Genomic DNA, 14,944 nt, shown 5'->3' with positions numbered 1-14,944 from the left:
AAAGGCACATCAATGTAATTCTTGAATTAGTGAAAGATTGCAGCAGAATCATGGTCCACCTTGGCTTGCCAAGGTGTTTCCTATAGCTCATTGATGGCCTCGATTTACTGCAGAATTTAAGCTTTTGACTTTTTTTTTCCCATTGAAGTTTCTGCTCCTTGTGCTTGCAAAGGAAACCTTCCAAATGTGAACTGCTGCAGTACTGTCTTCCTGAGTGTACAGAGGATTCTGAACTGTGTGAACTCCCTCATCTCATCTAACTGAAGAGTTAACTCTGAAGTCTGAAACTGGCTATTTCTGTTTAAATGACCAGTAGTAATAGTTCATTTATCTAATATGTTTAGACAGCACAGAAGACAGCCTATTAGGTTTGTGGAATACAATCCACAGCCTTGGGCTAGTACCCTTTACCTCTGGAGAAGTGGAATACCAGCCAGCGTGGGTGGTGGGAGGAAAGTAGACAACCAGACTCTCTACCTGAAAGGCAGATAGTCTGATCAGATCAAGGAGTCTTAGCAACATTTATCCTGGGAAGTTTGTTTATGTTGAAGGCTCATTCTGCCGCTAACTCAGCAGGGCTCTGAGTATTCCTTCCTCTGCAAGTGTTAAGTCACTTCTTGACTATCAACAGTTCACCAAAATATTTTCAGTTATATAAAAATGCTAAACTTCAAAGAAGTATGTGAACCCTTTGCTTGCAGCTGTTAGGGTTTTAAAAGGGAGTGAGCAACTTTGTTTGCAGCTGCTGTAGCAGCAGAGGGCAGAACATTGGTGAAGGACATCTTTGTTTTTAGCTGCAATATTACTACTTCTGATAAATGACTTTTTCCATTTTCTGACTTCCTAACAAATGCTCAAAAAATATGACAGTCAGCCCTATGCTGAATAGATCAAGAAGTTTCTATAAAATCATGCATGGTGTGGAGAAAGTGAATAAGGAAGTACCCCTTCACATAAAAACAAGAACAAGGGGTCACCCAATGAAATTAATAGGCAGCAGGTTTATAACAAAAAGAAGCATTTCTTTATACAATCCACTGTCAACTTATGGAACTCGTTGCCAGAGGATGTTATGAAGGCCAGAAGTATAATTGAGAGCAAATAAAACTTAGGTAAGTTCATGGAGGGCTAGGTCCATCAATGGCTATTGGCCAAGATGGTCAGGAATGCAACCCCATGCTCTGGATGTCCCTAAGCTTCTTACTGCTAGATGCTGGGACTGGAAGATGGGATGGATCATGCGATAATTGGCCTGTTCAGTTAGTTCCCTCTGAGGCATCTGGCATTAGCCACTGTCGGAAGACAGGATGCTGGACTAGAAGGACCATTGATCGTGACCCAATATGGACATTCTTATGTTCTAGTGTTTTAGAAGGACAAAAGAGTTCAAGTTTTTTGAAGATTCACTTCCAGCTGAGCCTGAAGGAACTGACGTCAAAGATTAGCTAGAATTGATTCAATTACTGTTATCTGATCCAGGTTTCATGAAAGAATTTTTTTTTGATTTTCTGTAAATGCTGGGCAAGTGACAGATGTTCCGACTTACAAAGCTGGCTCACTTTTATAACCTTCTTTGAGACTACTTATTTGTGAACAAGACTTCTTATTGTGAATCTGAATAAATCCAAACTGCAGTCACCTAATCAGCTCAATTTCAAAATGTTCATAGCCACCTCAAAGTTTTAGCCGACCCGCCAGAAATGAGCTTCAGTGAAGCAGTCTCCTAATTGATAGAATTTTCCCTGTACCCTGCAACACATTGTCTGTTTAAAATGCTATTTTTGTACACTTACAGTGCTTTATAAATTAAAAATAACTGTGTGCCTTTACATTAATTAAAACCCCATATAAACCTATATGAAAATTAGGTGCGGACTTCAGTGCAGCTAGAGGTTGTGCACCACATGGTTGTATAACATTATGAAGTGCACTCACCTTTACACTCCCCTTAGAAGCAGAACATGGTACCACTGTAGTACTGTTAAGCCCTGTCATTCCTAAAGAGTACTTGTCTTCAAGAATTTGTCCAGATACCAACCATTGACAGCTGCACCAGTACAAGCTCCTACTGTAGGTAAGGGAAGCCATGATTTGCACTGTTGCAATATACCCAAGTTTCTGGGAACACTAGTGTAAATCACAGCTACCCTTGCCTGTACTAGAAATTTGCATCGATGCAACTACAGTGGTGGCTGTAAAGCTATTTTCTCAGCTATCTTCCTACATTTCATTCAGTATTTAGGCTTTAACGATCCTAGGTGCTATAGTAATAGTATTCACTGAAGTCCTGGGTATGCTTGGAGAGCATATCTCTGTCTGGAAGACAGTTGTTGGTGCAGAAATGTGTATGTAGGCAAGCCTGGGAAGACACATCCCACTTGAAAAAAGTGATTCTGTTTTCATAACATGTATTTGTTTTTTCTAACGAAACTTGCTTTCAGAAGGTAGTAATAATGATTAAGTTTTGCTTTTAAGTAGTTGTATTTTTCAGAAAGCCTTTCATGTCAGTTGCACCAGTCTTTATTTGTAGTGGTGCTTTCAGTGTTGCACTCTTCCCTGCTTTCATTGTGAAACATCCTCCACAACTTCTTTGTTTTATGTTTGATTTATTTCTGCAGTGTTTGCTGTCAAACATGCTTGTTTATAATTGTTTTCTTAGGATTTTTATGACAACCCTATGGCTATACCATGTAACCCAAGAAAGAAGTATTTATATAGCTCTAAAGCTTTGCCAGAAGATGAGAGAAATTGCAACCTGTGTTACCATGGAATTTATAGAAGCTTTAACAGAGTGGGTTGGATGGGAAGCTGCACCCCAGCAGAGTAACACATTCAGAGTAGGAATAAAAATTTAGGATTGGTGTGTGAGGGATGTCTTTTAAACCTGTTTCCTCTTATGATTTGGAGTTGTATTCAGTATGTTTTGTCACTGGGGTAGTGGTAGGAAGGCAGTTAGCATTTAATATGTGAATTAAAACCTTCCCCTATTATGCTGTTACTCTCTGCAGGATGAGCTTATTACAAAACAAAGGATTAAAGGCATGATTAGTGGACATCAGAATGGTATATCCCAGTTTAGGGCACCAATTGAGCAAATCTAAGCTTGGCTTTTCTGCACTAGGAGTTTCCACTGATGTAGCTTCAAGGGTGACCAACCAGCAATAGCTCCAGTGAGTAAGGCCTGAGAAACTGAGCCTCCCACCCTCTCTCACACACTCCAATTCTCTTGTGCAGTATTAGAGAATATTTCACTGCTCACACTGTGGTGCTATAACAATATGTTAAAATATAAAAATAAACGGCTTTGGAGAAAGTGCAAAGAGGGAAAATTTCATTCCTCCTCCTTTCTCTTGCCTTATTTAAAAGTTTAAAAGAAAAACCTAATCTTTTCCTCTGTCTTGCCTCAGTTGCCTGGCTGTTTTCTGCTTCAGGGTGTGCTGAGTCAACAATTAGTGTCACTGTTAATAATCCGTCACTGGCCCAAGATTCTCTGTCTAGAATCAGCTGTTCAACCCACTACAAGAGAGGCTGATAGTCAAAAGCCCCTTCATCTAACATTAATAAAGGAGGTTTAGTGAACCTGTGCATATGCTGTATAATGTAAGTGCAGAGCATTATAGTTTACAGATCAGGTTTGTAGTTAATTAGCTCTGATAGCATGATGTGAAAGCATAGGTTTCTCTAAAGGCTGTGCTTATGAAGGACAGCAACAAAGACAAAATAGTAAAATGGTCTATGTATAATAGGCAATGGAAAAGAACAGTTCTGTCTTTGATTGGTGTTAGAAATGTTTCCAGACAGCATGAGGTAAATGCTTCATGCACATAAGCCTTATTGTAGAAGCAAAAACATGATTCTAAGTGGGGCCTCAAATATGTATGGAAAAGAAATCATCTGTGTAACCCATGAGGCTGTGATTAATCTGGGCATTGTAAAAAGTCCTTTAGCTAGTAAGCCTGGGATAGCCATGTACAAACGTGTAATTTGACTTTTGTTTCTCCCTTTGTTCACCTAGGGCAGGGGGAACAACTTTTGATATAGGCTACTCAGTCATTACAGATTGAAGTGCCTGGGGTGTAGGTGACCCAGGGATCCAGTATTCTGTTGCTTTAAAACAGACTTTACACTCTCTCTTCCTCCTCCTCATTCCTTAGTTTTTCTGGTGCAAAACATGGAGTGCAATTGTGCCCCTCCCCCTGCCCATCTGGGTGCAGTGGACCCTCTAGACACAGATCACATCTTTCCCACCCAGAAGGGATTTTAGGTACCTACTTGGTGCTAGTCTGCCCTCCATGGGATTGGGGGAGGGGGACATTTCTGAAAGTCCAAGGCTCTTTCTATGAGAGGGAATGGTGCAAGTAAGGGAGGAGTGGGTGTCTCTATTCTCTGCACTTGGTGAGACTAAAAGCAGAAAGGTGATAGACTCAGATATCTCCTCTGAATAGCTTTGTTGCATATTAATACAGGTATTTGTATAACAAACAGCCATTCCTACAGCATTCATACCAACAAAAAGCTGTTTGTGAATGCTCAGAAACAGTGACTAAAAAGACATGAATGTGATTGACCAAATAGCTGTATGGAATTCAAATAAGTCCCTTTTTTGTGTGTAGTATAAGAACCGCTCTGGGTGTGCCTCAGGTGCAGGAGGAGTGTGGACAGGATCAGTCTCCAAAGATTTCAAGGGTATAAACACCAAAGACGGAGAGTGATTATTTACTATATTATAAGGCAGTGGTTTTCCAATTTTTTTTTATTCTGGCGACCCAAGTTGAAGAAAATTGTTGATGCCTGTGACCCAGTGGAGCTGGGGATGAGGAGTTTGGGATGTGGGAGCGGCTCAGGGTTGGGGTAGAGGGTTGGAGTGCAGAAGGGGGTCAGGGCTCTTGGCTGGGAGTGCAGGCTCTGAGGTTGGGCTGGGGATGAGGGGTTTGGGGTGCAGGAAAAGGCTCCGGGTTTGGGGGGGATTAGGGTATGGGGTTGGGGCATGGTTATCTCAGGCAGCTCCCAGTCAGTGGGGGTGCAGAGGCAGGTTTCCTGCCTGTCCTGGCACTACGGACCACGCTACGCCTTGGAAATGGCCAGCAGCAGGTCTGGCTCCTAAGCGGAGGTGCGTGTGCGACTCTCGCCTGCAGGCACCGTCCTCCTCCCTCCCCCAGCTCCCATTGGTCAGGAACTGGCCAATGGGAGTGCGGAGCAAGTGCTCAGGGTGGGGGCAGCACGCGGAGCCCCATACCCCCGCCACCTAGGAGTCAAATGTGCTGCTGGCCGCTTCCAGGGCACAGTGCAGTGTCAGAACAGGTAGGGACTAGCCTGCCTTAGCTGGCCAGCACCACTGATGGGACTTTTAACAGTCTGGGTGGCGGTGCTGACCAGAGCCGCCGTGACCCAGTGCCTTACATTCCATGACCCAGTACTGGGTTGTGACCCGCAGTTTGAAAACCACTTCATAACTTATAACTAAGATTAGGAAGAATAAATTAGAAAAGGGAAAAAATAGGGTGAATATTGGGGAAATTTTACTGTCAAGACGATCCAGCAGCCTTTGGGATAAATTTTTCATGGGAAGTGTTGAAGGCACTTCTGGTTAATGTAAAGCCACATCTAAAACTGGAGTGGATAAAACACTGGTAAATGTAAAGTTAGAGCTCAAAATATTTTGTTCCGTCTCTGTTTGATAAAATCCTCTCTTGTCTCTCATTTATTTGTGGTGACAATTGCAATAAGTAGAGCAGATGATTGCACAGCCAGCTGCTACACTGTGCACGTGTTGGGCAGAGAGCATAACCATGAAAACTTCCTTTGTAAATTGCACGTTGTATTAGTACAGCTTGAAGGAGATTGAGTTGCACTCTGACAATATGCTTAGGTACCACCCTGACACCATCATCTATGATGTCAAATTTTCAGTTGTTCCTGTCCCATGGACTGCACAAATAATACTACCTTTACCTTTTCATATGCTTTTCATCCAAAGATCAACCGGCCTTACAAAGATTAGCAAAGTCTCACAACAGCTCATGAGAAGTGATAGACACTGTAATCACACCACCCTTCATTGAAAGACTTTAGAAGGATGCAGTTCAGGAAAGGAAGCAAACAATTCTGTAGGCAATGCAGAGAGAATTTAAGTTGGCAAAATGTCCTGGTTCACTTCCAAGCTACACAATTACACTACCATTAAGCATTCATTTTCAGAAGCAAAGTGCTATGTGATCTGTAATGATTGCAAAAGGGCAGAAAAAAATACCATGTACTCAATTACCAAGATTACATCCTGCAGCATTTGGGTGTTTCTTTGAGGTCTGCCATCTAAGAATTGAGCTGGCCTGAACCTGCTTAGCTTAGGAGAGCTGAGGGGTCAGTTCATAAGGTGGTATGACTGCAGGCCACATAACTTAGCATATCAAAGATTGTTTAACATCCTGGTGCTATAGTATGAGGAAGCAGAAGATATTTTATGGCCTGTCCCAAGGGAATAAAAAAAACACTGTCGTCTAAGGTGTGGGGCCTACACAGCCAGTTATTAATGAAGATAATGATAATGAGATGACAATAATGAGCATGTGCAGTATTACACAAACTGCCATTGATGGGTTTCCAACAACCTTTATGACTGTCATAGTTTCATGAGAGAAAAATTTACCAATCTAGAAGACAAAATATTTTATTTAAGCTTTTTGAAATGATGCATGGAAAAATCCAGAGGATGGGATGTGAATAGAGGTATACCAGGTCCTCTTGATAAAAGGACACTGCCCATGCTAAGCCAGAATCTTGGCTTGTGTCACCATCCCAAAACAGCAGCATAATGGGGTTCCCGTTAGCAATGTGCCTACTGTATTACTCTTCCAAAATTGCTTTAGTGTTTTGTATAGCTGACAGAAGAATGTATAGGGCTCAGGAAGTTTGGCAAGACATAGTGCCTTTTTCTTGTACTTGTATACCTTTTCCCCTTTCTTCCCTTCATTACAGTCCTGCTCCCCACTTAAATACTCCCTCCCAATTGTTCTATGCCATTTCCCCTCCTGTAGTTCTTTATGGTGCTCCTGCACTGCTGGTTCACATCCTACTTGACTGATTCTCCTCACCCAACTATAGGTACTATAAGCAGAGTGAGAAGAGGAAAATAAATCAGGAGGAGTTTTGTGTCACCCAAGCCAGGGGCATTGGAGCAGCATGAAGGGCTACTAATAGTCTGACTGGGGTAATGAGAATGGAAAAGTGTGAGGGGGGAAATTCAAACTTAGCACAAAGTGACCTACAGGTTTAAAAAGCTTTCTGCCACTTCCCCCTCTACTATAAAAGCACATTCCTCAAGAGGTAGCCAGGACCCTCTTATGGCATGTGAGCTCTGGATGCTGTCCAGTGGCTCTGGCTAGTGGTACTGAATAGCCTTATATTCTTCAGTCTATCATGTACAAAGTTAGTATTGTTACATTGGTGCTGGTACAGGATAAGGTGGAGGATGCCAGCAGCCATACTATTTTGGGTTCTGATCTTGTGAGAACTATTAAGTTAAATAGTGTTGGACCTGATCAGGACTTCGGTGGGATACCTCTGATGAAAAGCATGCAAAGCAAGGGTACTACAGAAGTATTGGTGATGACCAGCTATCATGTGTGGTGCTCTTCCGCTGCTTCAGCATTGAACTGATGCCTCAGCATGATCTTAGGGAGCACTATGCTGTTGGACGTGACCTTTTGGGTGAGAAGTAAACAAAGGTCCTGATCATTCAGATATTCCATAGCATTTTTCATAAGAGTATAGCTATTACCTGGGTGTCCTTCCCTAATTCCAGCTTTGATAACATACTGCCCAAATTAACCCCCATCCCAAGTGGTTAAGATCTCCTTAGTATTTGTTCTGGCTGGGGTTAGAGTTCACTGAAGAGAGAGTATGCTTAATTATGGCAAGCCTCTACAGTACAAAAAGAAAAGAGTAAATACCATAGAATGCACTTATGGTGAGGTTGTGGCTTTACAGCAATCCTGGTATAGGTCAAAGGTTCCAGATTTTAGTTCTCCCTCTCCTGATCTCAGCAAAAACATGATGCATGGAGCCACCTCCTACCCTTGTATTCCCTGTTTAGATCCTACATGACTGGGCAGGGTACTTGGTTGCACCTTTTTACTTCACGGAGAAAGGTGGTAGCAGGAAAGCTTCCCTGCCTTTTGCTCCTGTTCACATTGCAGGGGACCTGAGAAATGTCATCATTAGCCTTCCTATCTCCCCTGCCCCAATATAAAATATCCTCAATTGTACTTCACTGTAAATGGGGCACAATTCCTCAGTAATATATTGGGAAAATGCTGGGACTTTCCATTTTGCAAAACAGGTTTCCTTACAAGCAAGTTTTGTTGAATAGGAATATGGGGAGCAAGAGATCATATATTCACTCATACTCTTGACAGTGATCAGATTAGGCGATAGTTTTGTGAAACTAGAGGAGTGCGGCTAGCCTACCTGCCTCCCTCCCTCCCTCCCTCCCCACCTGAAGGTTAGTTTATGTAGAAAATTCTGAACGCTAAATTACATTGCAGTAAAGAAAATATTAGTGCAGGTTTAATATGTCTAATGTAATTGTATATTATGCAACTCAAATTAAAGAATGAATCCTTCATGATTCTGACAAAGTGAATGTAAAAACTATGCTAATACAGTGATAAGGCTCACAATTAAAACAGACAAGAATTCAGCCTTGATGTTATGTTCAAAAGCTTAAGGGTCCCACTGTAACTCTGTCCCCTTATTATTTTGTACTTTTATTGCCTGACATCAATGTATGTCTTACTATATGTCCAGTGTGTTAGAATTGAGAGAATATTCTCAATTGACTTTCCTGTTGTTTTTAAAAGAGAATACCCAATTGATTTAACTGATGTCTAAGTTTATTGTATAGTAGAGCTGAAGTAGTAAAGATAAGCCATTTGTGTTAGAATGCCAAAATAAATGTGAAAAATTGTATCCTCTTCACATTTATACTACTCATAGTAGTGAATGGTGTTTTACTAAACTTTTTTCCAAAATTCACTTTTGGGCTGAGAGAAAACTTGAGACATTTAAACCCAACAGGAACTTTTAGAGAAATATAGAAGCATAGGCTTAGAACAGAATGGTCATCTCAGTCTTCCCTATATCTTTACTGCTGCAGTGCTATACACGGGGTAATATTTTCCACCTCTTTGATGTTAGCAGCATAGCAAGAATAGTGTTTTTTGCCAGTTAGTTCCTAGTCTATTTTTGATCTGATTCAGAGGAAGCAATTCATCTGCAGTTACACACGGACGTTGTGTGGTGAGTGACAGTAAGGAGGATGATAATTTAAAAAATGAAATAAGATAGGGTGGAATTAATTTGAGCATATTGGAGAAATGTTCTAGTCTGAAAATTCTATAAATAGCTATTAAAGAACACTATTCTAAACTGTGGCTTTAAAAGAAATACTAAAATTCTTGTCTTTTTAAAATTTGTCTTTAGACCTTGGTAATGTTATGACTTCCACACCAAATTCAAAGGCTGTGAATGGTAAAGCTGAGAGCAGTGACAGTGGAGCAGAATCAGAAGAGGGTCATGAAGAAGAAGAGGAAAAAGAAATACAACAAAGTGAAAAAGGTGTAGTTTCTAGTCCTGAACTATTATACTTTTTCAAACACAAAGGGCTATATTACTCCCCTAAATGGCTATAAATCTTGAATGTCATGTGTGAGATACATCAGTAGGTTTATTTTGTTTTATACAAAGTGCACGGAAGAATACATATGAAGAATGGGATCACCTTTCAATCTGAACTACAAGGTGAAGGACTAAGGACAACAACCCTAAAACCTGTTTCATACAGGCAGAGCCCTACATATATAGAGAGCCTCATTAATTTCATTAGGGGTGTCTCTGCATATAGCTTACAAGATGAGGGCCTAAGGTGTGCTGTGTATGGTTATTCTGTTTTATGTTTAGGACCTGTTTATCTTTTGGGTGGCTATGAGTGCATGTAGGCGCATGGGATACAACCATAGAATTTAAAAATCCTATTTCTTCCTCTTCTTCAACGAAAGATAAAAGGAAAGTTTTTAGTGAGGACATTTTGTGTGTGTGTGTTTGTGGGGATTTTAGGAAAATACAGGTCTCATATGAAAACCAAGAGAAACTATGCATTTAGAACTTAGCTGTTAATATTTTTTTCTATGAGAAAACTAATAATCCTCTTAGTTTTACTAACTGATGAGGGCTACAGTGGATTTGCTACCTTTATATTTAAAAATACCTGTTTTGCTTGCTATGTAGAATGAAAGTTTTTAGGATTTTTTTGCATTTAAGCTTATATTTTTAAAGGCACAGAATTAACCCTGTGAACCTAACGCCAAGTAAAAATGTAATCTATCTGATTCAGACCATACAAGATATACACAGCAGATCAGAAAGTCAACTATCTGGAGAAATGTGTTTTGTACCATAAGTCACATGGCTTTTTATTTGCAAGGTTTCCTTGTTCTTTCACAGACTATAAGAATGTAAAGCAGGACTCAGCAGCAACTAAGGATTTGGAAAGTATTGTCACTAATGGCTGTTATAAGGACAACTTTATTCCAGAAATGCAGAATGGCATCCAGACTAAATCTGTCCTGAATGGCTTAAATGTGAAGGAAGAAATAAAGAAAGTGGAGCAAAGCCTAGAACTAACGGGAAAAACTAATAACAGTGGTCACCAAGGTATTGTCCTCACATGAATACATTGTCATTTGCATATTCTCTGAACAAAGCTTACTTCAGGGATTTGGAGAGCTGCAGCTGGTGCTCTTTAACCACGGAACCTTTAAGAAAGAAAATTAAATGTGATTAAAATTAGAGTCCAGGTTTATATACACTTTTCCAGGGCGCGGGAGCTTGACCCCCTTTGCCCGCCGTGTGCTCGGGAAGCCCCCATGCCACGACCGTGCTCCGTGGCAGGAGTGCCGGGCATGCAGAGTGGGACAAGCCCCCCGTGCCCCAATCCCATTTCCCTTGCAAGAGGGTGGGAGGGACTGTCGGCGGAAGGCGTGGGGAGGGGCCCCCACTTGGTCTGGCCCAGGGCCCCATGAAAGCTTAATGTGCTTCTCAACAAATATCTGCATCACATCTTGGAGAATCACACTTACAGTTTCTTTAAGTAGATGCACATTTTTCATGTTTCTTTGAGTAGATGCAACCGCATATCCCACTTAGATGACTCACAAGCAGAACGTACACTCCCTCTCCTCCCTCCCTCCCGCCCCCGAGGCAGGGCAGAGAGTCTGCCTGAACAAGGATTGTAGGACTACCCTGCCAAAGGTTGCATCCACCCTAGAAGAATCAGTAATGGTATAACGTAAATGGATGGATGACCAGGTAGCAGCCCTACAAATGTCCAATATGGAAAAGTCAATGAGGAATGCTATTGACATTGCTTGTGCTCTCACTGAATGAGCTTGTGCCTGCTGAGGGGGAGAAGTTGAAGCTATTTCATATGCACTCTTGATACAGAATGTTATCCATCTAGAGTTTGTCTGTGAAGAGACAACTTGACACTTCATATGATCTGCATATGCCACAAACAGGCAAGACAAAGCATAAAATAGTTTAGTTCTGTCCAGATAAAAAGCTAGACATCACCTGATGTCTAATGCATGGAGATGCTGCTCCTCCAGAGGTCAATGCGGCTTAGGAAAGAACGAAGGTAATTATACCACCTGGTTCAAATGAAATTGAGAAACCACGTTAGACGAAAAATTTGGATGTGTCATAAAGTCACCTTGACTTTGGAGAATTGTGTGTAAGAAGGCCCTGCCATCAAAACCTGCAACTTTCATGCTTCCCTTGTGAATGTTATTTCTACCAGGAACACAGCTTTTTGACACAATCGTGGAAAGGGACAAGATGCTAGGGGCTCAAATGGAGGTCCCATCAGTGCCACTAGGACCATGTTATGGTCCCACAGAGGAACTGGCTCTTGGACCGGAGAATACAGGCAAAGAAGCCCCATTAAAAATGTTACTACCATAGGATTGGAGTAGACTGATCTCCTCTGAATAGGGGGATAAAATGCCGATATTACTGCCAGATGCACTTTCAATGAACGAAGCACAAGTCCTGACAATTGAGGGTGCAGCAGGTACTCCAAGATGTTCTGGATGGAAGCCAGTTTCGGTTGAATTCTGCATGTCAATGACCACATGGAAAACTGTTTCCATTTTGCCGAATAGACCATCCTGGTAGAGGGCTTCCTACTGTTGCGTAGAACCTGCTGAACTGTTGCTAAACACTGCACGTCATCCTCATTCAGCCATGCAGCAGCCAGGCTGTGAGATGCAGGGAGCTGAGCATGGGGTGCAACGTGGGCTGTGATTCTGAGTGAGTAGGTTGGCATAGAGAGGAAGGGATGGGAGGCTGAACTGATGGCACAAGAAAGTTGGAGAACCAGCACTACCTTGGACATGCCAGGGCAACGAGGATGAGTTTAGTCTAGTCCACTTTCAGCTTTAGGATGACCTGTGGGATGATTGGGATCAAGGGAAAGGCATAGAAGGGAGCCGCTTGCCAGCTGAGAGATGGAAGGCATAGGACAGGGAGTTTGGACTGAGGCCTCCTCAAGAGCAGAACAGGTGACATTTCCTGTTGTCCCTTTTTAGCATACAGGTCCATCGTCGGAATGCCCTGATTATGAAGATAGTCTGGAGGATGCTTGTTTTCAGAGACCACACGTGATTTGGGGAAAAATTCCTGCTGAGATGGTCTGAGAGATGATTCTGAACCCCACGCAAGTGGTTGGCTATCGGCATGATACTCTCCTTGATGCAAAACTGCTACATCTTGACTGTGTAAACTGTGCCAGAGCCGATCCTGCTCCAGGACTGAGTCTGGGTGGGATGACTCTCGAGGCTCCTTGAGGGGAAGGTTCACCAGTGCCTGAATCTGTGGCGGATCACCAGTCACAACTACAGACCTGGCCAGTGATCTTGGCTTTGAGCAGGATAAGGAGTAGGACCTCTGTGACTGAGGAGTGGCCCATGGATTCCATGAAGGCTACTGTTATGGATAAGGGATTGGTGACCTGTAGGTGCCAGGCCAGAGCCTGTGTCCCAACCACGAGAGGAGAACCAGTACTGGTACCCATAGTGCTCCATAGTGTTCCATGAACAGCCCTCGCTCAGGCGATGGAGAGTGGGAAGAGTAAGAGCCTGACTCAGATGCCAAGGAGTCCCAGCCTTTGGCGGATTGTGGTGGGGCCAGCCCTAAGGGCCGTAGCCCAGAACAATGAGGGGGCTGGTGCTGATGGTGGAAACAGTAATGCTGGCACTGAGTATGCCTTTGTTGTTTCCAGTGCTGGGAGCGATGTTGATCGAACTTGGGTACCGAAGTCCGCATCGGTACCCAAGTAACTGATGGTGCCAAAGTGGAGGGTGGTGACTGCTGCCACAGCAACATTGGCAGTGCCAGCCATGGAGGTACTGAAGAAGTACCTTGGTGCTGAGGAGGTCCCTTGTGCCAACTCCGGTACTGGCCTCATTTCCACTGACTGTGTTAGGGAAACATCGGGGTTAATCGCCAACAGACCCATAGGTTCAGCAACCTGCCCTGCCAACAGGGCTATAAAGGACATAGCCCTGAAAAAGTTCTGGACCAAGAGAGAAGTTGGGACAGAAAGGCAGAGGACACCCACTTCTGTCTGATATGCCACCGCCGGGGAATCAGCTGGTGCTGGCATCACTCTCGTCAGTACTGGGGCCAGAACTGGAATCGAGGTACAGGATCTCTGACCTCCCTGCATGGTGCTGGGGAGTGGTTGATGCTCCATCCCATGCATCACCATTCAACTGTGCTGATCCATGCTCCTTCTGGAGGAGGGAGACTAGTCCCCATGGGACCTGGAGTGGACTCGGATGGTCTTATGCGACTTTGGCAAACTCGATGGGGAATGACTCCTCTGTCTCTTCAGAGAGGCGCCAGCTCTAGGACGCAAAGTGGCAGCATTCTCCGAACTAGAGGGCAACCTGTGATCTGACGAGGGGCTCAGTGCCAAAGCAGACTTCATGGCCTGTTCAAGCAGGTGCTGCTTCAGATGAAGATTCCTCGCCACTTCAGTCTGCTTTGTGAACAATCTGCAAATTGAACTCCACTTCTTGATGTGGGTTTCACCTAGACACAGCAAGCACCGCTTGCTCATTATTGGGGATTGCCCCCACACACGTGACGGACCATGTTTAAACCCTGGTGAGGGTATCATGAGGGAACACTGGAACTACAAGTAACACTAAGTCTTACTAATCCTATACTAGGATTACTAATGAACTATATACTACTAGGAAAAGAAGTCACTGAATAGAGTATTGTGAGGTTGCAAACCTCAGAGCCTTGACTCCAGCCACGGACAATAAGAAAGAACTGAGCGGGGGTCAGGACAGAGCCACCTCATCTAGTCAGGGGAGGGGCTATGGCCACGAGAAGCTAGCACCACCCCTCTGTGGGTACTGCTGTGTAAAATTCTCCAGCCCCAATGTGCACAACCTAAGTGGAATACAGAGCTGCATCTACTCAAAGAAGCAGCATCCAGTTATTGAACTTATTTTTTTCTCCTCAATAAAAGTAGTTTTATAACCTGTAACTATGTAACTCCTATTCTTAATCTTTACTCTATGGTGCAAGATTACCACATTCAAAATGGTGTCAAGTGTAGCTCACTTGAATATTGAGTTATTTCCTTATTCTTTGTCAGAATTGGCCTTATTGTATTTATTGTTTGGGCGTGTATCAATTATGTATAGGTGCAAATGAAGACAGTGTTGAAGAGGTCTCAGGAATTCAGCACTTGACAAGTGATTCAGACAGTGAAGTTTTTTGTGATTCTATGGAACAATTTGGACAAGAAGAGGTAAAAAAACCCAAAAACCCTGAAGTTTCATACTAATGGGTATATTTTAAAAGTGGAATG

The 14,944-nt window shown here is 42.9% G+C and overlaps 1 protein-coding gene across 13 annotated transcripts in view; it reads left to right on the top strand.

Moving 5' to 3' along the window:
• ACBD5 (acyl-CoA binding domain containing 5) overlaps positions 1-14,944 on the top strand; it is a 49,856-nt gene that overhangs the window by 22,345 nt on the left and 12,567 nt on the right. For all 13 annotated transcript variants that reach the window (XM_065582939.1, XM_065582935.1, XM_065582933.1 and 10 more), the window contains 3 exons: positions 9,481-9,615; positions 10,501-10,710; positions 14,778-14,884. In XM_065582939.1, the coding sequence (XP_065439011.1) occupies positions 9,481-9,615; positions 10,501-10,710; positions 14,778-14,884 (452 nt within the window). The remainder of the gene's footprint in view (positions 1-9,480; positions 9,616-10,500; positions 10,711-14,777; positions 14,885-14,944) is intronic.

The sequence above is a fragment of the Chrysemys picta genome, chromosome 2 (assembly GCF_011386835.1).
Source record: "Chrysemys picta bellii isolate R12L10 chromosome 2, ASM1138683v2, whole genome shotgun sequence".
NCBI lineage: Eukaryota > Metazoa > Chordata > Testudines > Emydidae > Chrysemys > Chrysemys picta.
This window is presented reverse-complemented; position numbering and strand designations above follow the sequence as displayed.